This window comes from Marmota flaviventris, chromosome 9, assembly GCF_047511675.1.
Source record: "Marmota flaviventris isolate mMarFla1 chromosome 9, mMarFla1.hap1, whole genome shotgun sequence".
Lineage (NCBI taxonomy): Eukaryota > Metazoa > Chordata > Mammalia > Rodentia > Sciuridae > Marmota > Marmota flaviventris.
Window position 1 is genome coordinate 60,197,536 of NC_092506.1, and position 25,745 is coordinate 60,223,280.

At 37.6% G+C, this 25,745-nt stretch overlaps 1 protein-coding gene across 3 annotated transcripts in view; it reads right to left on the bottom strand.

Moving 5' to 3' along the window:
- The window catches only part of Stim1 (stromal interaction molecule 1), a 215,694-nt gene that overhangs the window by 61,879 nt on the left and 128,070 nt on the right, over positions 1 to 25,745 (bottom strand). For all 3 annotated transcript variants that reach the window (XM_034636606.2, XM_027942482.2, XM_071616436.1), the window contains exon 3: positions 7,369 to 7,483. In XM_034636606.2, the coding sequence (XP_034492497.1) occupies positions 7,369 to 7,483 (115 nt within the window). The remainder of the gene's footprint in view (positions 1 to 7,368; positions 7,484 to 25,745) is intronic.

The following is a 25,745-nucleotide window of genomic DNA, read 5'->3' on the forward strand; positions in this document are numbered from 1 at the left end:
TAGGAAGAAAAAAAAACTAGGAGGAAAAAAAGCAACTAAGGGTGAATGTACTAACCTTAAAGGAAAACTAGAAGATGATCTTTAAGGGATATATATGCCCCAAAGATAAACTTAAAATAACCCTTTTTACACTAAACTTTTAAAATTTAGATTCATAAGGACTTAGTGCTGCGGAAAGACATATGTATCCAAAAAATGTACATAAGCCTAAGGTACTTTGGAAAGATATTCTAACAGGACAATGGAAAGGTCCTGACCCAGTGATTGTCTGGAGTCGGGGTTTTGTTTGTGTTTTTCCACAGGGAGAACAGCAGCCGATTTGGATTCCAGAGAGGTTAACTAAAACAATTTCTACAGATCGAAAAGAAGATGATTTGACTCAAATCCATAACAGCTGATATCTAGAGCTCCAGCTTGGCCATTCTTACATCTGCAACAGTGATTAACCAGTGATATAATTTTTATTTCCTTGCCAGCGCACCCCATGTTAATTGTGGTAGTGCTGACATATCTTTGCTGATGGTGTCACCAGTGATGCAATTTTTCCCAAGGAGCCGTCAATTGGCTTGGTGTCGTGGCATTTCTGTATCCTCCTCCCTTCTGCTAGTGATGGTCTAAAATTTGGGGGCCAATGGCTTATGCTGGACCGGTAGTCAGTGACGGGTATGATCCAATTACAGTGGTATCAACCTAAGACAGGAGGCTGACGCCTAAAGGTCAGTTTTCCAATGACGGGTAAGAACCATATGTTGAATTGGACAACCTACCAGGCACGGTCCATAAGCCACATTAACCTCACTCCCCCACTGGCACCAAGGCCAAATTTGGGGGCCAACAGAGGTGAGGCAAAGAACCTCACCCCCCCACTGGTGCATAGACCTATCCACAAGTATGGCTGTATGCTGGACCGGTAGTCAGTGACGGGTATGATTCAATTGCAGTGGTATCAACCTAAGACAGGAGGCTGACGCCTAAAGGTCAGTTTTCCGATGACGGGTAAGAACCATATGTTGAATTGGACAACCTACCAGGCACGGTCCTTAAGCCACATTGCTTGTTGTTTAATTAATCAGAAGGGGGGAGATGCTGGGAGCCATTAGCCAAGTAGGTATGACAATTTCCTTGCCAGCGTACCCCATGTTGCTGACATGTTGCAGCAACATTGAATGTAGGTGACCTTGCTCAAGGACCAAGGCAGATTAGGGTGTTCCCGGTTTTAAGATAATCGTGTTTAGGGCGTTCCCAGTTTAGGTTCCAGGTTTAAGGTTTAAGATTATTCCTGCTGGGAATAGGGCGTATCCTGCTGCCTGAGTTCCCCTTGAGTTCTCACGTGATTCAGACAGTATTTTTTGGAGATAGAAGCCCAGAGAACGTGGATTTGGGCAGAGAACGTGGATTTGGGCAGAGAACGTGGATTTCCCCAGAACGTGATTGTAGACGGCTGGTGTGAGTTCGGGAATAAAGAGTTGCTGTTTGAATCTACAAGCTGTGTGGTGGCTCGTGATTGTGTGCCCAGCCGGACTGCGGCAATATAAAACTCTAGAAAATGCAAACTAATCTGTGACAAAAGGAAGATCAGTGGTTGCATGTGGGGGAGGGAGAGATTACAAAGGACTGTAAGAAAACTTTTAGGGATGACAAATAATCAACTATCTTCATTGATTTCATGTTTTCACAATTGTATACATACACTAAGACTTAAAAATAATAAACTTTAAACATTTATACTTTTTATATATCAATTATAACTTGATAAATCTCATTTAGGAGATAAGTTGAGCTAATATGGTATTATATTAAGATTATACATAAGATATATTAAAGAAGGCCAGGCTCAGAGGCACTTACCTATAATCCCAGCAACTTGGGAGGCTGAGGCAGAAGGATCACAAGTTAGAGGTCAGCCTCAGCAACTTCACAAAACTCCCAGCAATTTAGCTAGACCCTTTCTCAAAATTAAAAGGAAGGAAGGAAGGAAGGGAGGAAAGAAGGGAGGGAGGGAAGGAAAGGAAAGGACAGGATATGCAGCTCAACAGTATAATTACATCTTTCTCCCTCAAAATGTAGCAACAACAATGGCTGATGTTTTTATCTAAATGACTTAAGGATTCACTTAACAAATTAACCTTTAAAGGGCTAAAAAAATGGAAAAATGAATATATTTCTTACTAGGATTATGCAAAAGCAAAAAGAGATGCTAACTGTTACATATTGACCTGACTTTTGAAAGGGTTTAGACTGAAGTCTGGTGCCACCTGGCCTCTCTGTGCTATATCAACAGAGTTGCCAGTTCTGCTGGGCTTTCTCTTGAAAGCCTCCTGATTCTCCAGTACTGATTCACTGCCTTCTGCAGAAAAATCCTCTCTTCCAAAGAGTAGCATAGACAGAAATGGTGATCTATGAGTTTATCTCATTGTTTCCAAAAGGCTAGTAGAAAATAAATATTTTCTCATGACAAAGTCCATTAGATATCAGATTCTTTACTTTTAGCTGGAATCATATTACTTAGTTAGAATCAAAGATTAAGTTATGATGTCTTTTTTTTTTTTTTTTTTTTCAGAAAAATGGGGAAAGAAATTATTACTTAAGAAATATACTTTGGGAGTGAGGATGTAGCTCAGTAGTAATAGTAGTACTTGCCTAACATAAACAAACAAGATCTTGGGTTATATGCAGGGCCTTGTGTTAATCCCAAGTACCAGAAAATAAAAAGAAATAAATATACTTTGTTTGGCAGATAGCATAATTTAAAATAGAGTATTCAGGAAGGGTAGGAAAAATAGCAACAACTCACTTTGTTTAGAAAAAATAAAAGCCATGCTTTAAAGGAGGATCCCCTTAAATCAGTGCTTCTGTAAAATACCATTTCCAGCGGCTCAAAAATTCCAACAACAATTCTATTTCTCAAATATTTTACAGAATCTACTCAGCATTCCTTTCTTTAAAGAACTGCCACTCTGCCACTTCCCCTACCTCACATGGTCCTGTAAGGGACTGGAAATTGTAGCATACACTTTCAACTACTCTATATAAATCTGTAATCCAATCTGTGCCAATATAATTCTCCATCTCCACCCATACCCCGGTCATATTAGACTCTTGAACAAAAATATTGAGGGATGAAAAATGAAAAGAATCATCTGAGAGAGCCAATAAGAAAAAGCCAATGCCCTAATCTCTGCTACTGGTATCTCTAAAGTTATATTTGTTCTAGGTCCTTCCTCAGTTCAGCCTGTTCAGTTCTTCCTTACTTAATTACTTAAGGTTGTATAATAAGGAAATTGACTAGTCTTCACCCTCCATTCCTGAGAGGTAACTACTAAACTCTTAGAATTTCCCCAGTGACAGGGGTATCTTTCTTATTCATGGTGGGCCCCTTGGATCACGCTTGAATTTATGCTAATGAAATGCCTTGGAATGGGACATTTGTCAATAGAAAGACTAACCAGGTGATTAGAGGGTTGGGGCTTTGGCTAATACCAGTTCACCCTTTAAGAGAAAAAGGAGGCTAAAGACTGGGTTCAATCACAAAGCCAACAATTCAATTATAACTATGTTTAAAAAACAAACAAAAAAAAACTTTAGGGGCCAGGGTTGTGGCTCAACAGTAGAGTGCTTTCCTAGCATGCATGAAGCACTGGGTTCAATCCTCTGTCTACAACTAAAAAAAAAAAAAAAAAAAAAAAAACTTTAAAAAAATATGGTGGACACCAAAGTCAACGGAGCTTTCTGAGTGGCAAACACATAGATGTGCTGGGCGGGCAATGTTTCCTGTCCCATCTACCAGGAGAAGACATAGAAGTGCCAGATCTCAACCTATGAGTCTCTTTTTTTTTTTTTTTTTTGGTTAGTCCTATTTTGTAGCCTTTATAATACTAAAAACAGGGCTTTTTTGAGTTTTGAATAGCTCTAGCAAATTATAGAACCTAGGAGGTCTCTGGGAACTCCCAACTTTGTGGCCAGTTGGTAAAAACTGCAGGAGACCTGTGAATTTCCAAAGCTTATGGCTGATGTCTGAAGTGAGGATAGTTTTGGGACTATACCTTAACTTGTGAATCAAAAGTGTTTCTCTAATCTCTCTTTGCTTTATTTTTGTAGTTAGTAAATGAAGATAACCACAGTATCTATACGTCATAAAGTTTTTATAAGAAATAAATGAGTTAATACATATAAAAAACTTAGAATAGTGCCTAGGACATATTAAATATTATACAAATTTTAGTTGCTGTTTTATTTTGAAACAGGGTCTTGCTAAATTGCTTAAACTTGCCTTGAACTTATGATACTTCTGCCTCAGCCTCCCAAATCACTGGGATTACAGGCATGCTTTATTTGTGTTTGCAGTCTGGGGATTGAACCTAGGGACTCACATATGCTAGGTAAGCACTCTACCACTGAGCTACTTTCCCAACACTCCCATTTTTTTTTTAATTTTTATTTTGAGACAAGGTATAATTAAATTGCTGAGACTGGCCTTGAATTTGTAATCCTCCCACCTTGGCCTCCCAAGTAGCTGAGATTACAGATATGCTTGCTCCACTGTACCTTTCCTTGAATTGTTGTTTTTATTATAAAAATCCAGAGGTGGTTAATACAGAGATTAGCAAGCTTTTCTGTTTAGATCTAAATAATAGAGAAAAGGTTGGCTTCCAACATTAGTCAGAAAATGTTGACAACATTAATCACATAGAGGAGACTGACATTAGCCAGATAATGTTCTGAACACAAATGATTGCTGCTGATATCTACATCATCTAGCTAAACTCAGACCAGTCAGTTTCAGCCAGTGCCAGAATATTACATGTTTTTTGTAGCCTGAAATTGTCACTAGAGAAATTAGGGGACTTGTTCTGAATAAGGAGGCAAGTTATTGGTAAGAACAGAATACAAAAACAATCTTAATTCTAGTTTATCAAATCACTAGGAATAACACATGGTAAGCCAATGCTAAAAACACTTTTCCTATCTTAGCTGTTAACTACATTACTATGCATTCAAATGTTTTTCTCTGCTCCCCTCCTCCAAAACCTCACTCCATTGTCTTCCATTTTCCTGTAATTTAGAATATACTGAAAGTGTTCCAAATAGTTGCTGAGTCCAAAAATAATGTTCTTACCAGAAAATTGCTTGGAGCTGTTTTCTAGTATTATGATTCAATCCCTTTATTTTTGCTTCCTCTTGGTCACCTTCTCTTCCCAGCTACTTCTCTATGAGTTTTTAGAAAAAGCTACGAATGCTCTCTCTGCCATCTTTCATTCTAAGTTCCTACTTTAAAAGTCCACTCTTTTTTTTTTTTTTGAGTTGTATTTGGACACAATACCTTTATTTTATTTTTATATGGTGCTGAGGATCGAACCCAGGGCCTCACACATGCTAGGCGAGCGCTCTGCCACTGAGCCACAACCCCAACCCCAAAGGTCCACTCTTAAAAATTAGGTACCCTATCTTTATATCACTGGAGAAAAAAATCAAAATTAAATGGTACCGATGGAAGATCTTTCCTGGCAATATTGGTCTAATTCCAAAGTTCATATCACTACTTCATCTTTTATTAGTAGACAGTTTGGGTTGCTCAGGAACTATTAAAGAAACCCCCACCCCCCACATACACACAAGGACTTCAGCTTCTGAAAATTTCCAGGAAGCTCTTTCCTTATGCTCCTTCTAAACTGACAAAACAGAATTAAGAAGCTTGTCCATCCCAGAACCAGGACTCCAGGTCTTCCTGCTTCAAATCTAACACTCTCTACCTACATTATAGATGAGCCCTTCCAGATCTAAAATTCCATAATCCTAGGTAAGAATTTAAATAAAAATAGAAACTGCCTCATTCCTACCAAAAGTAGTCTTTTCTACCACCAGATCAGTGCTTTCAACCAAGATTTTAAGGAAAAGCATTGGCATAGAGATCAGAAGGCCAAAATTGAAGTCCTGGCTTTACTAAATGCATAATAATGAACTAGCGATTTTATAGGCCAAGGCCTAAGGTTCCTCATCTGAAAACCCTTCTTAGGTTTATCATTATATCTTAGGAATGTCTCCCAAAGTCTCATGTGTTTAGAGGGCTTTGGGGAAGTGATTGGATCATGAAAACTCTGACCTCATCAGTGGATTAATCCATTGGCTGAATGGATTACTAGGAGTGGGACTCAATTAAAGGAAGCAAGTCACTTTTGGCTACCTGCGGAGGGTTTAATCTTCTCCCTGCCCTCCACACTCCACCCCTGCTTCCCAGCTAATATGAGTTGGGCAGCTTTCTTCCACCAGGCCCTTCCTCCGTGTTTCTGCCTCAGAGCTAGCCAACCATCAAATAAAACCTCCAAAAACATGAGCCAAAATAAATCTTTCCTCCCTAAGTTGTTTTTGCCAGGTGTTTTGGTCACAGAGACAAAAGGCTGACTAACACAAGAACCCATGCTAAGGACCCTGTCAAATCTCACACAAATAGACATATTCCTTTACACAATACTCTGAAAATACTACAGAAAAAAAAAAAATGGTAGTCATGATTAAGCAGTTTCATCATATATGAAAAAGATCTAAAGTTTTCATTAATGAATTCAATTCAAATCAGTAGAGTAATGTGACTTCTAAAGGGACCAGTACCTAATTAGACTATGTTAACAGATGAACAGGGTTCAGAACTGAGGTGACAATCCAGATCAATTCTGTAAGAATTTGGGAGTCTGTGTCCAACTCCAGGATCTAAGAAACACGTTCACAAAATTTTTTATGGGCAGAAAACCAAGGTATCTGAGGAGAAGGACAAGGATAAAAACCAAGATATCTAAGGAGGGGCTGGGGATATAGCTCAGATGGTAGAGTGCTTGCCTTGCATACACAAGGCCCTGGGTTCAATCCCCAGCACCCAAAAAAAAAAAAAAGAAGATATCTGAGGAGGAGGACAAGGCTGAGAAAATGTTTTCTCTAAGAACTAGGACTACTCAACCTGGAAAAGAGAAGACTCAAAGGAGAATCCAACTTTTACTTTGGGACTAAGTGGGAGCGACAGAAGAAAGAGCTTGCCTCAAGAGACCAGCAAGCTCTTTATCTCTAGAGATGATGCATCAGAAGCTAGGAGATTCCCATGGGGTGGGAATAAGGAGAGAAGTAGAGAATAAGCTAGAGTTCAAAAAACATTCTGACTCTGGAGAATCTTTCCCAGTTCCCAGCATAGTGACTACTTAGTCAGTCTTATTCAATGACTATATATAGAATCATTTCAATAATTTGCTTTTTAACTAAGTATTTTATGTTCTTATCATACTAGTATTTTATGTTCCTATTTCTTTAAGTTCAATTTGCTATCTTCGTCTCTCTTCTCTGAGCCTTCTAACAACTAGGAATGACAACAAGGCTGCCTATTACCTTCTGAGGACTTCCATGCTTTCCACAGGTCCTCCACGCTGATGAGCTTGTCCTCACCATGGAAGGTGCTGTGCTTCACTGTTGGGTCATGGTAATTGAGGTCTTCCCTCAGGAACTGCAAGGGGAAAGCACACAAGTCACAAGAGATCCCTGGGAGCCAACACACCAAGATCTCCACTCAAGTCATTTGCCTCGAGCTATCCACAGCATATTCCATTTACCCAATGCATGTGTATTATATCACTCATGTATCTTTCTTTGTGCATATGTCTTAGTTGCCATTGAGACTACATTTTCTTGTAATATGTTTCACTTGAAAAAAATAAATATGAATTAGAAATTCTTTCCTCATACTGTTTTTTGAATTATGGGAAGATTAATGACAGTTAACTGGAATTTAATAAGCTGGAAGAGGGAAGAAAGAATAGAAAGAATAATTAACAATTTTTGAGTACTTCTTTATATACTAAGAAATATTCTAAGAACTTTCACAATATTTTCTCATCTAATCTTCACAGCCAATGAATTATCACACCTATTCTAGAAATAAGAATAGTAACATTCTCAAAGATAATGCAATTTGTACCCAAATCATATTAGTTACTTGCTGTGATGATTTTAAAACATCCACAAATTCTCAAATTGTCCCCAAATTCCTTGACAATCCTCCTATCAAAGGTGGATTCCACTCCCATTGAATATAAGCTAACATTAGTGATTCATTATTATGGTTTAGATAAGCACCACTCAAAGGTCCATGTGTTAAAGGCTTAGTTTATAAAGTGTCACTACTGAGATGTGATGCAATATTTGAAAGATCCTTAGGTCACTGAGGGCATGCCATCAAAGGGAATTGTAGGCCTCCAGCCTCCTCCTCTTTCTCTTTACTTCCTGATTTGGTGATAAGTCATTTTTGCTCCACTACTCAGAGACCCAAAGAAATTAGGATACTCAACTTTGGATTGGAATCTACAGGACTGTCAGCCAAAATACATCTTTCCTCTTTATAAGTTAGTATACACACACACACACAAAAAAAAAAAAAAAAAATTTAGTCAGCTTTTTCACTGTTGTAGCCAAAATATTTGAAAAAAAAAAAAAATTACAGGAGGAAAAGTTTACTTTGGTCCTCACAGTTTCATAGTTCTCAGTTCATAGATGACCAACTCCACCACTCTGGGTTCAAGGTGAAGCAGAACATCAAGGCAGAAGGGTGTGGCAGAGGAAAGCAGCTTAGGACATAGCAGAGAGAAACTGCTCCACTCAGTAGGGACAAAATATATACCTCAAAGGCACACCCCCCAGTGATGCAACTCCTCCAGCCATACCCTACCTGCCTACAGTTACTACCTACAGTTAATTCCTATCAGAGGATTAATGCACTGATTAGGTTAAGACTCTCATAACCCAATCATTTTACATCTAAACTTTCTTGCATTGTCTTGCATGCACACGAGTGTGTGTGTGTGTGTGTGTGTGTATATATATATATATATATATATATTTTTTTTTTTTTTTTTTTTTTTAAGATGCAGTCTTGTTATGTTGCCCAGGCTGCCTTGAATTCCTGGGCTCAAGCAATCCTCCTGCCTCTGTCTCTCAAGTAACTAAGATTTCAACATATATTTAATGAAAATTTCCATGTACCAGATATAGTTCCAGGTACTAGAGCAAGAAGTAGTAACCAAAACAGACAAAAATGTTATATGTTTATCTTCACTGAACTACCAACAGGCCTTAGAAGAGGAAACACTAAAAGAAGGGGATTTTTCTACAATTACCAGGTAACTCTAGGAAATACTCTGATAGGAGATACCAGCTGTTTATAGGGAACTCACAAGAAGTAAGAAAGCCTGATCATGAAATATGTATATAGCAGAGAAGCTCACAGAAAGTATAAAAAGTAAATCTACACAAGCTGGGTGTCGTGGTACACACCTGTAATTCCAGTGATTTGGGAGGCTGAAGTGGGAGGATCAAAAATTCAAGGCCAATCTTGGCAACTTAGTGAGAACCTGTCCCCAAATAAAAAGGGCTGGGAATGTAGCTCATTGGTAAAGTGTCCCTATGTTCAATCCCCAGTTCTGGAAAAAAATAAAAGTACCTACACAGGAACTCACATACAAGCATACAAGCCTTAGTGGTGCCATAACATATGCCAAGAGGAAACAGGGTCAGAAAACAAGACCAGCAAGAGGATGGTGCCAAATGATGGACAAGGCAGATAGACAATTTATGTGAAGGAAGGGTCTGATTCTTTTTGGAACCATTTTAGAGAACAAAGAAGTGAGGTTGCAACAATCAAGCCTTAAGAGTCAGAAAGACAATATACTATAAAGAGATCAGAACCTATAAAACAGGCCACTTATTTCCTATGTGGCTTTTGGGCAAGCTTCTCAGCCTCTTGGTTTATTAGTCTCTCAAACAAAGAGCTAATTATCCTCTCATTTGAGTAGGATGAGACATGTTTGCAGAAGTCATAAATTACCTTTACAAGGATCTTTTTTATTGGCTCCAAAGTATATTGTAAAGTTGAACCTAAGCCTTGCTTTTCGGACTGTCTTCTAAAACAACAACAAAACAAAGAGGTTCTAGTGGCTTGGCTTTTGGCTTAGTGGTAGAGCACTCACCTAGTACATGTGGGGCTCTGGGTTTGATCCTCAACATCAAATATAAATAAATAAAATAAAGGTATTGTGTCCACCTACAACTAAAAACATATTTTAAAAAAAGAGGATCTAACAATACCAAACTCCAGTGACTTTTACAATTTTATATAGGAGAGGCTTAAGGGATATAATTTGATTAGAAGGGGAGGGCAGTGGCTAAGGGACTGAGTCATTATGAGGTTGTGTTTTCAAAGCAAACACGCTATTGTTTGTTTGTTTGTTGAAACTAGGGGCATCCTCACCCTTTTTATTTTTTATTTTGAGATAGGAACTCACTAAATTGCTTAGGACCTAAGTTGCTTAGGCTGGCCTAGCACTCATTTCTCTTGCCTTAGCCTTCCATGTCCTTGGGATTACAGGCATGTGCCATCACACCTGGCAAGAGAAAAAGACTCTTGATCAAAGATGATCTAGAATTCGCACTACTACTATGCATACCTTTATCAGTCTTTTTATGTGTCTATCTTCCCTGCCAACCATATCCCACTGATAGAAGCTCCCAGTCACCCAGTTATAAGCATAACACACTAGAATATTATATTGAACTACTACTCTGATGTCCAATATATTTGAGGTATTCTTACTTTAATACTGTCCTATATCCAGTTAATAGCTAAAGTCTGATTAAGGAAAAAGTTCAAAAGCAACAAAAAGCCAAAACAAAACAGGACACTTTTGGCTTTCACAAAACAGGATTTACTGTTTCAGACTCTGAACAAACAGCTCCTCCCTCAAGAGGACCCAAAGAGACTCTCTAAAAGATGTGTCTTAATTTGCCTCACCAGAAGGAATGGAGCACTGGCTAGAACTGCAGCTCAATATCTCAATATCTCGCCTAAGTGCCAAGGTACCAGCTGTCACTAGGTATATTTAGCTCATGAGCTCAGAAAAGTGATCTCCCAGTAGCTGGCCGTAGTGAAGTAGTGTGGATGGGAACAGAGAAGAAAGGATATCTCTCTAGAATTCCCATAATACAGGCTCAGAATTTTCTAACATAGGCCAGAAGAAGAGCAACACATCTTTGGATATAGGGATCTGAGCAGCTCTCCTGGGGAGAGCTGGTTTTAAATTAATTGTTTTCTTCTTAAAACCAATTAATCCTTTTTCCCCATCCAATCTTGTTCCTCACTACCTACTTTCCATATCTTCTAAACCAAACCACATGGCCTCCTCCACTCCCACTTCCCCTGAAAGCCCACTGTCTAGTATTAAGAATCAATAAACAACATGTTCTATATTAGACAATTCCTGTTTATCTCCTAAACATCCAGCAAGGACCCAAATTTTAGCTATGTAGCTCTGAATGTCTTTAACACACAGTGCTAGAACAATGATGATTCAGGGATGAAATACATGTCCACAATGACATCAGAAGCCGTTGGCTAGAAGTTAGGGAGAGGAGAGTCATTTCTCGCTCATTTTTGCATATCTAAGTCTCAATTCTACCATATTAAACACTAGAATAATCTATATAAAGTACAAACCTAACTAGACCAATTTACCTACTTAAAATCTCACAACTCCCCATTATTTCCAGACTTCTTAACCTGTCATTTAAGGTCTTTTACAATGTGGCCCATAGATTTACTTCCCAGTCTTGGCCATTCTCCTTTCCTACAAGACCTTACACTACAGACCAGTGGTCAGAAAATTGTGGCCATGGAACAAATCCAGTTTGCCACTTGCTTTTATAAATAAAATTTTATTGGAACATAGCCAGATTCACTCAGTGATATATTATCTATGGTTGTTTCATGCTACAAAGACAGAATTGAGTAATTGTTACAGTGACTCTAAGGCCAGCAAAGCCTAAAATATTTACTGTTTGGCTCTTTATAGAAAAAACTACTAACCCCTGCTATACACACATTTAAGCCACTTCAGGCTCCTCAAACCAATGCATAAGGTGCTCCATATAAAATGCTTTCTCCTACTTTTTGTTTGTTAAGGATAAAGTCACTCTCTGTAAAGTTTTCCAGACTTCTCCCAGATAAGTTAATTGCCCCTTGGTTCTCAGGGTTATATATCTATCACAATGCTTATCTCACTGTTCTATAACTACTCCCTAAGCAACTCAAAAGTGAATACTGTATTTCATTTATCATTTATCTCTTCAACCAACATTTAAAAATTTTCTGGAACAACTAAATGAATAATTAATTTAGCTCCATAGGCCCATCCCCAAGCATAAGGCCTGGCATAAAACAGAGTATATCATTATTAAAAATTGAATGAGTGTCTTTTACCTGAGTTTTTCCTATAACATGTAGCAGAATGCTTAGTTTAAAATAGCTAGTCAAAATAGCTATGTCTATGAATAATTCTCTAAAATATACCATATATTAAGCCACAAAGCAACTCTTAACATATACAAAAAAGTAGAGATATTACCCTTCCTTCTATCAGATCATAATAGAATAAAATTAGAAATCAATGATAAAATAAGAAATAAAAGCTACTCCAATACCTGGAGACTAAAAAATATGCTACTGAGTGAACAATGGGTTCCAAAAGAAATAAAGGAGGAGATTAAAAAATTCTTAGAGGTAAGCTGGGTGTAGTATCGCACGCCTATAATCCAAGCAGCTTGGGAGGCTGAGATAGGAGGACTGAGAGTTCAAAGCCAGCCTCAGCAAAAGTGAGGTGCTAAGCAACTCAGTGAGACACTGTCTCTAAATAAAAAATACAAAATAGGGCTGGGGATGTGGCTCAGTGGTTGAGTGCCCTTCAGTTCAATCCCTAGTAACAAAAAAAAAAAAAAAAAAATCTTAGAAGTAAATGAGAACAATGATACAACATAACAATATCTCTAGGACACACTGAAGGCAATTCTAAGAGGAAAGTTCATTGCATGGAGTTCAATGCTTAAAAGAAGAAAAGGTCAACAAATAAATGACCTAACATTACACCTCAAAGCCCTAGAAACAGAAGAACAAATCAACACCAAAAGGAGTAGAAGACAGGAAATAATTAAAATAAAGCTGAAGCCAATGAAATTGAAACAAAAGAACCAACTGAAAAAATTGACAGAACCAAAAGTTGGTTCTTTGAAAAAATAAATAAAGTTGACAAACTCTTAGCCATGCTAACGAAGAGAAACAGAGAGAAAACTCAAATTACTAACATAGATGATGAAAAAGGAAATATCACAACAGACACTACAGAAATACAGAAGATAATCAGAAATTATTTTGAAAACTTGTACTCCAATAAAATAGAAAATATCAAAGGCATCAACAGATTTCTAGAGTCATATGATTTGCCCAAATTGAATCAGGATAATATACACAATTTAAACAGATCAATTTCAAGCAATGAAATAGAAGATGCCATCAGAAGCCTACCAATCAAGGACTGAATGGATACACAGCTGAGTTCTCAAGGCCTTTAAATAAGAACTAGTACCATTACTCTCCAATTTATTTCAGGAAATAGAAAAAGAGGGAGCACTTCCAAACTCATTCTATGAGGCCAATATCACCCTGATCCCCAAACCAGGCAAAGACACATCAAAGAAAGAAAACTTCAGACCAATATCTCTAATGAACATAGATGCAAAAATTCTCAATAAAATTTTGGCAAATTAAACACAAAAACATATCAAAAAGATAGTGCACCACGATCAAGTGGGGTTTATCCCAGGAATGCAAGGTTCATTCAACATACGGAAACCAATAAATGTAATTCATCACATCCACAGACTTAAAGATAAGAATCATATGGGTCTGGGGATGTGGCTCAAGCGGTAACGTGCTCGCCTGGCATGCGCGGGGCACTGGGTTCGATTCTCAGCACCACATAAAAATAAAATAAAGATGCTGTGTCCACTGAAAACTGAAAAATAAATATTAAAAAATTCTCTCTCTCTCTCTCTTTTTAAAAAACAAAGAATCATATGATCATCTCAATAGATGCAAAAAAAGCATGACAAAATAGAGCACCGCTTCATGCTCAAAACACTAGAAAAACTAGGGATGACAGGAACATATCTCAACATCGTAAAAGTTATCTATGCTAAGACCCAGGCCAACATCATTCTAAATGGAAAAAAATTGAAAGCATTCCCTCTAAAAACTGGAACAAGACAGGGATGCCCTCTTGTACCACTTCTATTTAACACAGTTCTTGAAACACCATCCAGAGCAATTACACAGATGAATGAAATTAAAGGGATACGGATAGGTAAAGAAGAACTCATATTAGCACTTTTTGCCAACAATATGATTCTATACCTAGAAGACCCAGAAAACTTCTAGAACTAGTAAATGAATTCAGCAAAGTAGCAGGATATAAAATTAACACACACTAATCAAAGGCATTTCTGATATCAGTCACAAATCCTCCGAAAGGGAAATGAGAAAACTACCCCATTTTCTGTAGCCTCAAAAAATAAATAAATAAATAAAATACTTGGGAGTCAACTTAATGAAAGAGGTGAAAGACCTCTGCAATGAAAACTACAGAATGCTAAAGAAATAAATCAAAGATGACCTTAGAAGATGGAAAGATCTACCTTGTTCTTGGATAGGCAGAATTGATATTGTCAAAATGATAACATACGGACAAAAGAAGTATACAGATTTAATGTGATTCCAATCAAAATCCCAATGATATTCCTCATAGAAATAGAAAAAGCAGTCATGAAATTCATCTGGAAAAATAAGAGACTCAGAATAGCTAAAGCAATCCTTAGCAAGGAGAGTGAAGTAGATGGCATCACTATACCTGGCCTTAAACTATACTACAGAGCAACAATAAAACAAACAGCATGGTATTGGCACCAAAATAGAGTGGTAGACCAATGGTACATATTAGAGGACACAGAGACTAACCCTCATAATTACAGTTATCTTATATTTGACAAAGGCGCCAAAAACATACATTGGAGAAAAGATAGTCTCTTCAACAAATGGTGCTGGGAAAACTGGAAATCCATATGCAACAAAATGAAATTAAACCCCTATCTCTCATCATGCACAAAACTTAACTCAAAATGAATCAAGGACCTAGGAATTAAACTAGAGACTGTGTGTCTAACAGAAGAAAAATTAGGCCCTAATCTTCATCATGTGGGATTAGGCCCCAACTTCCTTAATAAGACTCCTATAGCAGAAGAATTAAAACCAAGAATCAATAAATGGGATGGAATCAAAGTTCAAAGTTTCTTCTAAGCAAAAGAAACAATCTGTGAGGTGAACAGAAAGCCTACATCCTGGGAGCAAATCTTTACCCCTCACACATCAGATAGAGCACTAATCTCTAGGGTATATAAAGAACTAAAAAAACTAAGCACCGAAAAAACAAATAACCCAATCAACAAATGGGCCAAGGACCTGAACTGACACTTCTCAGAAGAGGATATACAATCAATCAACAAATATATGAAAAAAAATGCTCATTATCTCTAACAATCAGAGAAATGCAAATCAAAACTACTCTAAGATATCATCTCACTCCAATCAAAATGGCAGCTATTATGAAGACAAACAACAATAAGTGTTGGTGTTTCACTCTTCCTGCTTACAATTGCTTTAGCTATTTAGCTTTAGCTATACTGTGAAATGCATTCCACTATTGTCATGTATGTAAGAAATAAAAAAAAAAATGTTCTACATAGAAATAGAAAAGGCAGTTATGAAATACATTTAGAAAAATAAGAGCCCCAGAATAGCCAAAGCAATCTTTAGTGAGAAAAGTAAAGCAGAAGGTATTGCAATAGCAGACCTTAAATTATACTATACAAGCTATAGTAACAAAGACAGCATGGTATTGGCACCAAAACAGACATGAAGACCAACAGAATAGAATAAAAGACACAGAGACAAACCCACATAAATAGTTATCTCATACTACATATAGAAAGGCACCAAAAACATACATTGGAGAAGACAAACTCTTCAACAAATGGTGCTGGGAAAACTTGAAATCCATGTGTACCAGAATGAAATTTAACCCCTATCTCTCACCCTGTACAAAACTCAACTCAAAGTGGATCAAATATCTAGATATTAGACCAGAAACTCTGCAACTACTATAGGCCCAACATGTTTCCTTGGGAACCAACACTTCCTCAACATGACTCTTAAAGTGCAAGAAGTAAAACTTAAAAATCAATAAATGGGATGGTATCAAACTAAAAAGCTTCTTCACAGCAAAGAAACAATCCAGAGTGTGAGGAGAGAGCCTACAGAATAGGAGAAAATCTTTGCCACTCACACCTCAGATAAGGTGTTAATTTCCAGAACATACAAAGAACTCAAAAAGATTAACACAAAAAATAATAAATAAATAAAAAATAATAATAACCCAATCAAAAAGTGGGAAAATGAACTGAACAGACACTTCATAGAAGAAGAAATACAATCAATCAACAAATACGTGAATAAATGTTAACATCTCTAGCAATTAAAGAAATGCAAATTAAAATAACACTTAGATTTCACCTCACTCCAATCAGAATGGCAATTATTAAGGTTACAAGTAGGGGGAGAAATGAATTACAGTAGATGGGGTAGAGAGAGAAGAGGGGAGGTGAGGGGAGGGAAGGGGGGATAGTAGAGGATAGGAAAGGCAGCAGAATACAACAGACACTAGTATGGCAATATGTAAATCAGTGGATGTGTAACCGATGTGATTCTGCAATCTGTATATGGGGTAAAAATGGGAGTTCATAACCCACTTGAATCAAAGTGTGAAATATGATATGTCAAGAACTATGTAATGTTTTGAACAACCAACAATAAAAATTAAAAAAAAAAAAAGGTTACAAGTAACAGGGCTGGGGTTGTAGCTCAGTGAGCACTGGCCTCGCACATGTGAGTCATTGGGTTCAATCCTCAGCACCACATAAAAATAAAAAATAAAGGTACTGTGTCCATCTGCAATTAAAAAAAAAAAGAATACAAGTAACAATAAAAGTTGGCAAGCACATAGGGTGAAAAGGTACATTCATACGTTGATGGAGGGACTACAAATTGGTGCAACCACTCTGAAAAGCAGTATGGAGATTTCTCAGAAAATTTGGACTGGAATCACCATTTGACCCAGTTATCCCACTCCTCAGCATATACCCAAAGGACTTAAAATCAGCATACTATAGTAAAGCTACCATATCAATGCTCATAGCAGCTAAGTTGTGAGCTAATGCTCACAATAGCTAAGTTGTGTAAACAACTTAGGTTAACTTCAACGATGAATGGATGAAGAAAATGTATTACATATACACAATGGAATATTACTCAATATTAAAGAAGAATGAAATTATGGCATTTGCTGGTAAATGGATGGAATTGGAAACTATTATGCTAAATGAAATAAGCCAACCCTAAAACAACAAAGGCCAAATGTTCTCTCTGATATGTGGATGCTGACTCACAATAGGCAGTAGGGAGGGAGAAATGGAGATTCACTGGATTGGTGGGGGGGAGGATTGGAGGAAGGGAGGGGGGGGATGAGAATGGGAAAGACAGTAGAATGAAGTGGACATAACTTTCCTATGTTCATATATGAATACGCAACCAGTGTAATGCCACATCATGTACAACCCACAAGAAGTGCAAGTTATACTACATGTATGTATGATGTCATATAAAATACATTCTACTGTCATGTATAACCCAAAAGAATAAATTTTTAAGAAAATTTTAAAACAAAATACAAGTAACAATAAATGTTGGCGAGGATGTGGGGGAAAATCCCACTCATACACTGTTGATGGGACTGCAAATTGGTGCAATCACCATGGAAGGCAGTGTAGAGATTCCTCAGTAAACTTAGGATGGAACAACCACTTGACCCAGTTATACCACTCCTCAGTATATATCCAGAGGATTTAAAATTCACAACAGCTAAGCTATGGAACCAACCTAGGGGCCCATCAGCAGAAGAATGGATAAAAAATGGAATATTAGGGGCTGAGGCTGTAGTTCAGTGGCAGAGTGATTGCCTAGCATGTGTGAGGCATTGAGTTCAATCCCCGGCACCACATAAACAAACTAAATAAACAAAATAAAGATATTGTGTCTATCTGCAACTAAAAAAAATATTTTTTAAAAAAAGAATGAAATATTTCTCAAACATAAAGAAGAATGACTTTATAACTTTTGCAAGTAAATGGATCTGGAGATGCTCATGCTAAGTGAAATAAGCCAATCCCCAAAAACCAAAGGTCAAATGTTCTCTCTGATATATGGCTGCTAACACACAACAAGGGAGTAGGGAGGGGAAGAACAGAAGTTCAGGAAATTAGACAAAGGGGAATAAAGGGAAGGGGATGGGTATAGGAATACGAAAGACAGTGAAATGAACTGACATAACTTTCTCATGTACATATATGAATATACCACAGTGAATCTCAACATCATGTACTTCCATAAGACTGGGATCCTAATTAGAATAAGATATACTCCATTTTTTTTATAAAATGTCAAAATAGACTCTACTATCATGTATAACTAAAAAGAACAAATTAATAAAAAAAAAAAAAAAAAAAGATGCACACTCCTGGATGGAGATTTAAGACACTAATGAGACTTCCTATGTAGGAAGTAGTATGATTAGAATATGCAAATGTAGCCAGGTGCAGTGGTGCATGCTTGTAATCCCAGCTGCTCAGGAGGCTGAGGCAGGAGGATCACAAGTTCAAAGACAGCCTCAGCAAAAGTGAGGCGCTAAGCAACTCAGTGAGATCCTGTCTCTAAATACAAAATAGGGCTGAGGATGTGGCTCAATGATTGAGTGCCCTCGAGTTCAATCCCCAGTAGCCAAAAAAAGAAAAGAATATGCAAAGATAATGCACAGTACAAAGAAAACTGGCAGAAAATTCTATAATCTAGCCCTGACTCTACCTCTAGTTCAGCCCTCTAGCTACTGTCCCTCTATAAATGTTAGAAACACACACCAAGATGGAGCAAACTCACTCACTCTCTGAGACTGCCTGCACTCCCATTCTTGGGTGTGTATTTTCCCCTTTATAATAAATCTCTTGTTCTATCACTCATCTACCTGATGGGTCCTTAAATTCTTTTCTGTAATATCCTCAAGATCCTAGAAGGTCCAAGTAGAAATTTCCTCTGCTCTTAGAGATCTCCTCTGAACCTAGTACAGTTGCACTGCCATTCCCAATGATAATGAATTCCTTCACATTCTCAGAGTACCAAGTTTTTCACCAGTCCAATATTTTTGTGCATATTAATCTCGTCTAAAACACTCTCCTCCTCCTATTGTACCTAGTCATTTGTTCCAAATCAGGTACATGTCAGTGATTCTGGACATGGACAAAGCTAATTTATGTCCTCCTCTTCTATGACTCTACTACAGTGTTCATTTAGAACACTATAGTATCCTCAGCTGTTCACAGCTATTTGTACTAGTAGGAGAACTTTGTCCATGGCAGCAACTTCACCTTTTCTTTTTCAGTACTGGGATTAAACCCAGGGGTGCTCTATCACTGAGCAATTTTTTTATGGGGGGTGGGGGATTAAGCCAGGGTCACTTTACCACTGAGCTATACCCTAGCCCTTTTATATTTTTATTTTGAGACAGGGTCTTGTTAAGTTGCTGAAGGGCTTGCTAAGTGCCCAGAACTGTCTGGCCTCAAACTTGTGATCCTCCTACCTCAGCTTCCCAAGCTGCTGGGAATAGGGGCCAACACCATTGCACTCAGCTTCACCTCTCCTTTTATTTCTTTATTTCCAGCACCTAGTACATGAAGGTACAGAGAATCCTACTGAGACTGATGATAAAGTTCAGTTTTTTTGTCATGAATGATCCTCACCATGGCACTGGGTCCATGACACAGGTAAAATTCTAAAGGCAGCATCTATGGTTGCAGTTTGCCAGGTATCTAGCGAGAATGGCAAAGATTAGGAAACTCCAACATTCAGTCTTGCAAACTATCAGGAACAAACTATACAAACTAGCCAAGGACTACTGGATGGGGAACCTTTGTCTTATGACAAGAGGACAGAAATAGATCACTAATTAGAATAGATGTCCCCAGAGAGAAGAAAACATTTTCTTAATTGGGGTCAATACTGCCACATTTACAAAAGATGAATATATAGCACTGTACAGAATGCACAAGAAAGGATATTTACAAAAACTGATGGTTCAGAGGGCATTTCTGGCATGATAGTATAAGAAGACCCATGACTCTAGTCTCCAATGAAACTGGTAAAAATTATTTTTCAAAAACAACCATTTAAAGTCTCTATAAACTGGCTTGCAGCAAGTGAATATGCATATCCTCAAGAAAATCTAGTAAAACTTGCTAAGAGCAAGAGTATATTGAACCAAGATCTGTTCCATATCACCCCACTCAGTGAGATAGAAACTCTGCTCCAAAATGTACAACCAAGAAAACAGGACTTCTTCCCCAGGTTCCCGTTGGACAGTTAACTGCCTAGGAGGAACAGAACTCCAACATTCTCATGTTGGCCTCAGCTATACCTGTTTTGGGGGTCTAAGTTCTAGTAGAGTATAGCTAGCTAAGAGGTGGGCCTGCCTTCTCCTGCTCAGCCCTTATTCACAGGATGGGAACTTCATCTTGGATGACAGCACCACTGAGGATACTGAGGCACCAATTACAATTGTCCTGGCTCATAAAATGACAATTATATTCTGGGAGTATAATTCCTCCACTAAGTACTCAGCTCCTAAAGTGAGGGTGCCATTCTTACCCACAGCTCTAGAACCACGGCTCTAAGATATTGCCTCTAGAGAAAGTAGGCAGTGTGGTTCAAAGCTAAGGATGCTCTGAAAAACTGGAAGATGTAGTGAAAGGCATCTGGGAAACAACTGGCAGATTCATTGGAGATAGAATAGTCCCCTTTATCTGAGGGAGATACATTCCCAAACCCTCAGTAGATACCTGAAACTATGGACAGTGCTGAACCCTACATACTATGTTTTCTCCTATACATGATAAATTAATGCCTTTTATCCTAACAGTATTTATCATGCATTGTAGCCTTGTAGCCTTCAGTTTGAGGAATGACAATAAACTAACACACAAAATTATTTTTCCTTCTTCACAGTTTCACAGATAGATTCACTCTTACCATTTATTTATCTTAGCAATCTCAGCATGTATCTTTTTTCTTTTCTCATTAACTCAAGAGCTTTTACCTTTTCACTAAAAGTAAGCATTTTATACCTTCCCCTGACATATTCAACTTGCCAGGATTGCTACTCTTACTCTTTGGGGCCATAATTAAATAAAATAGGGTTACAAAATCATAGCACTAAGATACCACAATAGTGAATCTGAGAACCAAGATCATTACTAAGTGACTAATAGGCAGATAGTACATACACTGTGGATACTCTGGACAAAGATGGATGAATCACATCTGGGGTGAGACAGAGAGGGATGGTATGAGATTTAATCATGCTATAAAGAGGAGTGTACAATTTAAAATTTATAGGGGCTGGGGATACAGCTTAGTGATAGAGCACCTGCCTAGCATGTGACTCAATCCCCAGTGTGACAAGAAAAAAAAATGTTATGAATCATTTTTTTTTCTGGAATTTTCCACTTAAAATTTTCAGACTACAGTTGAACTAAGGTATCTGAAGCCAGGAAAAGCAAAATCTACCACTAATATAAAATAAACTGTAGGTCAAAGAGTTTTCTTCTGAGAAATAGGGGCAAAGACAGCTAGAAGAAACTCTCTAGGTTAAAAAGCACATCTCAAACATTAACCTCAGAAATTATTCTTTCATGGGCTGGGATTGTGCTCAGTGGTAAAGCACTTGTCTAGCATGTGTGAGACACTGGATTTGATCCCCAGCACCACATTAAAAAAAAATTTAAAAAAAAACTAAATAAACAAAATAAAGGCAATGTTTCCATCTACAACTAAAAATATTTTTTTAAAAAAGAAAGAAATTATTCTTTCAAAGAAGCCCTAATATGATTAGACCAGTGTGAGAAGTAATTTATGCCTCCAGGTATTATTGAAAATAACAGAGCAATCAGGTGTTATTGAAAACAACAGAGCAATCAGATGCTAATTAATACAGCTTTTAAGCTGGGTGTGGCCAGGGAAAAAGTCAGTCAAAGGGTGCTCTGCCAAATCACTTTCATCTAAAGGCGTCTATGGGCATACTCAAAGCTCCTCATACTCTTGGAGGAGCAACAGCAGAGGCTTGAAGGAAAAGGAGAAAAGGACCATAAAAATAAAACAAATAAACAAGCACAATAATAAGCCACAGAGAGGGCAGAGTACTACCCATAGTGGCTACAATATATTATCAAAACTTCCAGGTTGGCATATACCTATAATTCCAACTATTCGAGCATTCCTTTTTTATTTATTTTTTTGGTGGTGCTAGGCTACATCTCCAACCCTAATTCCAGCTACTTAGGACACTGAGGAAGGAGGATCATGAGTTCAAAGTCAGCCTACACAATTTAGTGAGACTTTCTCTCAAAATAAAAAATAAAAAAGGACTGGGACCAGGTGCAGTGGTGCATGCCTATAATCCCAGTGGCTCAGGAGTCTGAGGCAGGAAGACTACAAGTTCAAAGCCAGCCTCAGGGGACTCAGTGGTAGAGAGCTCGCCTAGCACATGTGAGGCCCTGGGTTCAATTCTCAGCACCATAAATAAATAAATAAATAGTATTGTGTCAGCTACAACTTAAAAGTATATATTAAAAAAAAAAAAAAAAAAAAAAAAGCCAGCCTCAGCAACTTAGCAAGACTCTGTATCAAAATAAAAAAATAAAAAGGGCTGGGGATATGGCTCAGTGGTTAAGAGCCACTGAGTTTAACCCCTAGTAGGAAAAAAAAAAGTGAAAATATAACCCATGAAAGAAAATATTTGCAACATATCTGACAAGGGACTAGAATATATAAAGAACTTTAACAACTCAATTAAAAAAAATAGTTAAGACAATTTAAACATGAGCAAAGGATCTGAAAAAACATTTCTCCAAAGAAGATATACAAACAACCAATAAGCACATGACAAGATGCTCAACATCATAAGTCACCAGGGAAATACAAATCAAAACCATATAATGAAATATTACTTCACACCTTTAGAATATAATTTTTAAAAAGTCAGATAGTGAGACAAACAAAATCTTCTATTACAATGTCAGAGTACCATAAAAGGAGACAGAAATGAGTAATACAAATGTTAGGGATTCCAGAAACCTTTAATAAGAAAAGCTTCATCCATTTGCCCAAACAGCATTTACTGAGTAGTTATTTTATGACAAGTCCTGTGCTAGAAACTGAGGACATAGAGATTAACCAGACATATTGGAAGCACCTATGTGAAATAGACATATAAAAGAGACCCTGTCCTAGAAGGCAAAAACCACGATTCTATGTGGTGGAAAGGGCTAATATTCAATTTCCAAGAAAAAGCCCAGCAACTCTCTCTCCAATTCTTCCAACCCCATATTGCCTTCGATCTCACAATTTTCCACTCTCATATAACCAAGAAACTTGTTCTTTACCCAAAGATATCAGAAAGCTTATGAAGTGTCATATAAGAAAAACAGTCTCAGTCAGACATGGTGGCACATGCCTATAATCCCAGCAACTCAAGAGGTTGAGGCAGAAGGACTGCAATTTTGAGGCTAGCCTAGGCAACTTAGCAAGATCCTGTATCAAAATTAAAAAAAAAAAAAAGAAGAAGAAGAAGAAGAAGAAGAAGAAGTGAGATGGGAATATAGTTCAGTGGTAGAGTGCCAATGAGTTTTATCCCCAGTGCCCTCCAACATATACATAAAGGAAAAGAAAGAAAAGAAAAATACTCTTACAGATACAGACTCAAATTCCATCTCTGATGCTTACCACCATATCATCTTAAGCCTGTAAAATGCAGCCTACTTCACAGTTATAAGAGGAGAAATTAAAAAACTTAAGGCAATGGCCCCATATCTCATGATGCCTATGCAGATGATGCTTTATGAATATTTAATTAATTAATATTTAACTTATCAATATTTAATTTATGAATATTCTGACTTGGGTCCCATGGCAAGAGGGCTCATAATCTTTATTTTGGCTTATCCTGAATGAACCAACACTCCAACTCTGAGTCCAAGGAACCTCTTATCTTAGCTACTCTTTCTCAAGATGCCAAGGGGCTAGAAGAAAGAGGTAATAACCCTCACCCTGTCAGTGATGAACTGTTAAGGTCATGTCCATGTGCATGGACACAGGAAGGCCTAATGCTATTGGACACTTAATGGAAATATGAAGAAAGTGGGTAATAATAATAGTGAAATTTGTGCATAGCTCTGTGGTATGCAAAGGATTCTTCACAAATATCTTTTTTTAGCCTCACACCACCTACTATATATACCACTGAAGGTATATTTTACTGGTGTCCTATCTTACAGATAAAGGAACTATTCTCTAGACACCTCCCTACGGATATTTCCCAAACTTGCCATATTTTTTGCCTCCTACATTAACTCATAATGTTTTCCTTTCCTAAAAAGCTCTCCTTCCTTTCTTTATCTGGTAAACTCCAGCTCATGTTTTAAAATGAATTTTCCATTTCACCTCTTCTGCAAAGCCTACTCCAAACATACCTTTAGTCAAAATTACAACCAATTCTATTTACTTCTAGCTCATTGTTCTGGGGACAAAATTCAAGTTCCTCAGTATAGCACAAAACTGCCTAATACCTACGTTTCAAACTTCATCTTCAAATTCTCCTTCCATGCTCAACTGTTACATTCTAAAGTTTAAAAAAAAAGAAAAGAGAAATAAGAGGTGTGGTGGCACATACCTATAATCCCAGTTACTTGGAAGCTGAGGCAGAAGGACTGCAAGTTTGAGACCAGGAAGACTTAGTGAGACTTTGTCTCAAAATAAAAAATAAAAGGGGGCTGGGAATGTGCTGAGTGGTTAAGTGACCCTGGGTTTAATTCCCCATACCAGGGCGGGAGAAAAAGGAACCACTGACTCATAAATCCCCAAAGACATCATATTTTTCCCTCCACCTGGTATATCCTTCTCAGCCCTCTCACCAGGTTAACTCCTACCCATCACCCAAAATTCATCACAGGCATAATCTCTCCTGAGTAGTTTTTTTCTGAAATCCTCAGATGGGTTACCTTCCCTCTTCTATATTTCCAGAGCACACTGAACTCTTCTCTTGTCATAAAACTTACCAGGATTGAACATGTATGTCTTTCTGCCTCAATAATATGTGAGATATTTGTAGGGAGGAAATGTGTCTCCCTTATTATTATTAGTCTTTGCACATCCAGCATCCAGCACAGAGCAGATACTAAATAAATTTGTAGAAGGAAGAGAAAAGGGGTAAGGAAAAAAGGAGAAAACAACACAAGAATGAATAAAAAGAATGTTATTAATCCACAAGTGAATCAAACATTCCACTGGGAACCAATTCTTCCTAATACCATAAAGTACACTGAATGTGACACACATACAGATACAAACATGAACAGAGATTTGAATAAATAAACACAAACATCAATTAGATCTAAAGGCAAGCAAGAACCAGGATCATACGCCTGTGATCCCTGCAACTTGGGAGGCTGAGGAAAAAGAATTACAAGTTCAAGGCCAGCCTTATCAATGCAGCCAAGCCCTAATCAACTTAGTGAGACCCTGTCTTAAAATAAACATTAAAAGGGCTACGGGTGTGCCCCTTTTAAAGTTTATTTTACACCAGTAAAGTGTCCCTGGGTTCAATCCCCAGTATACATAAATA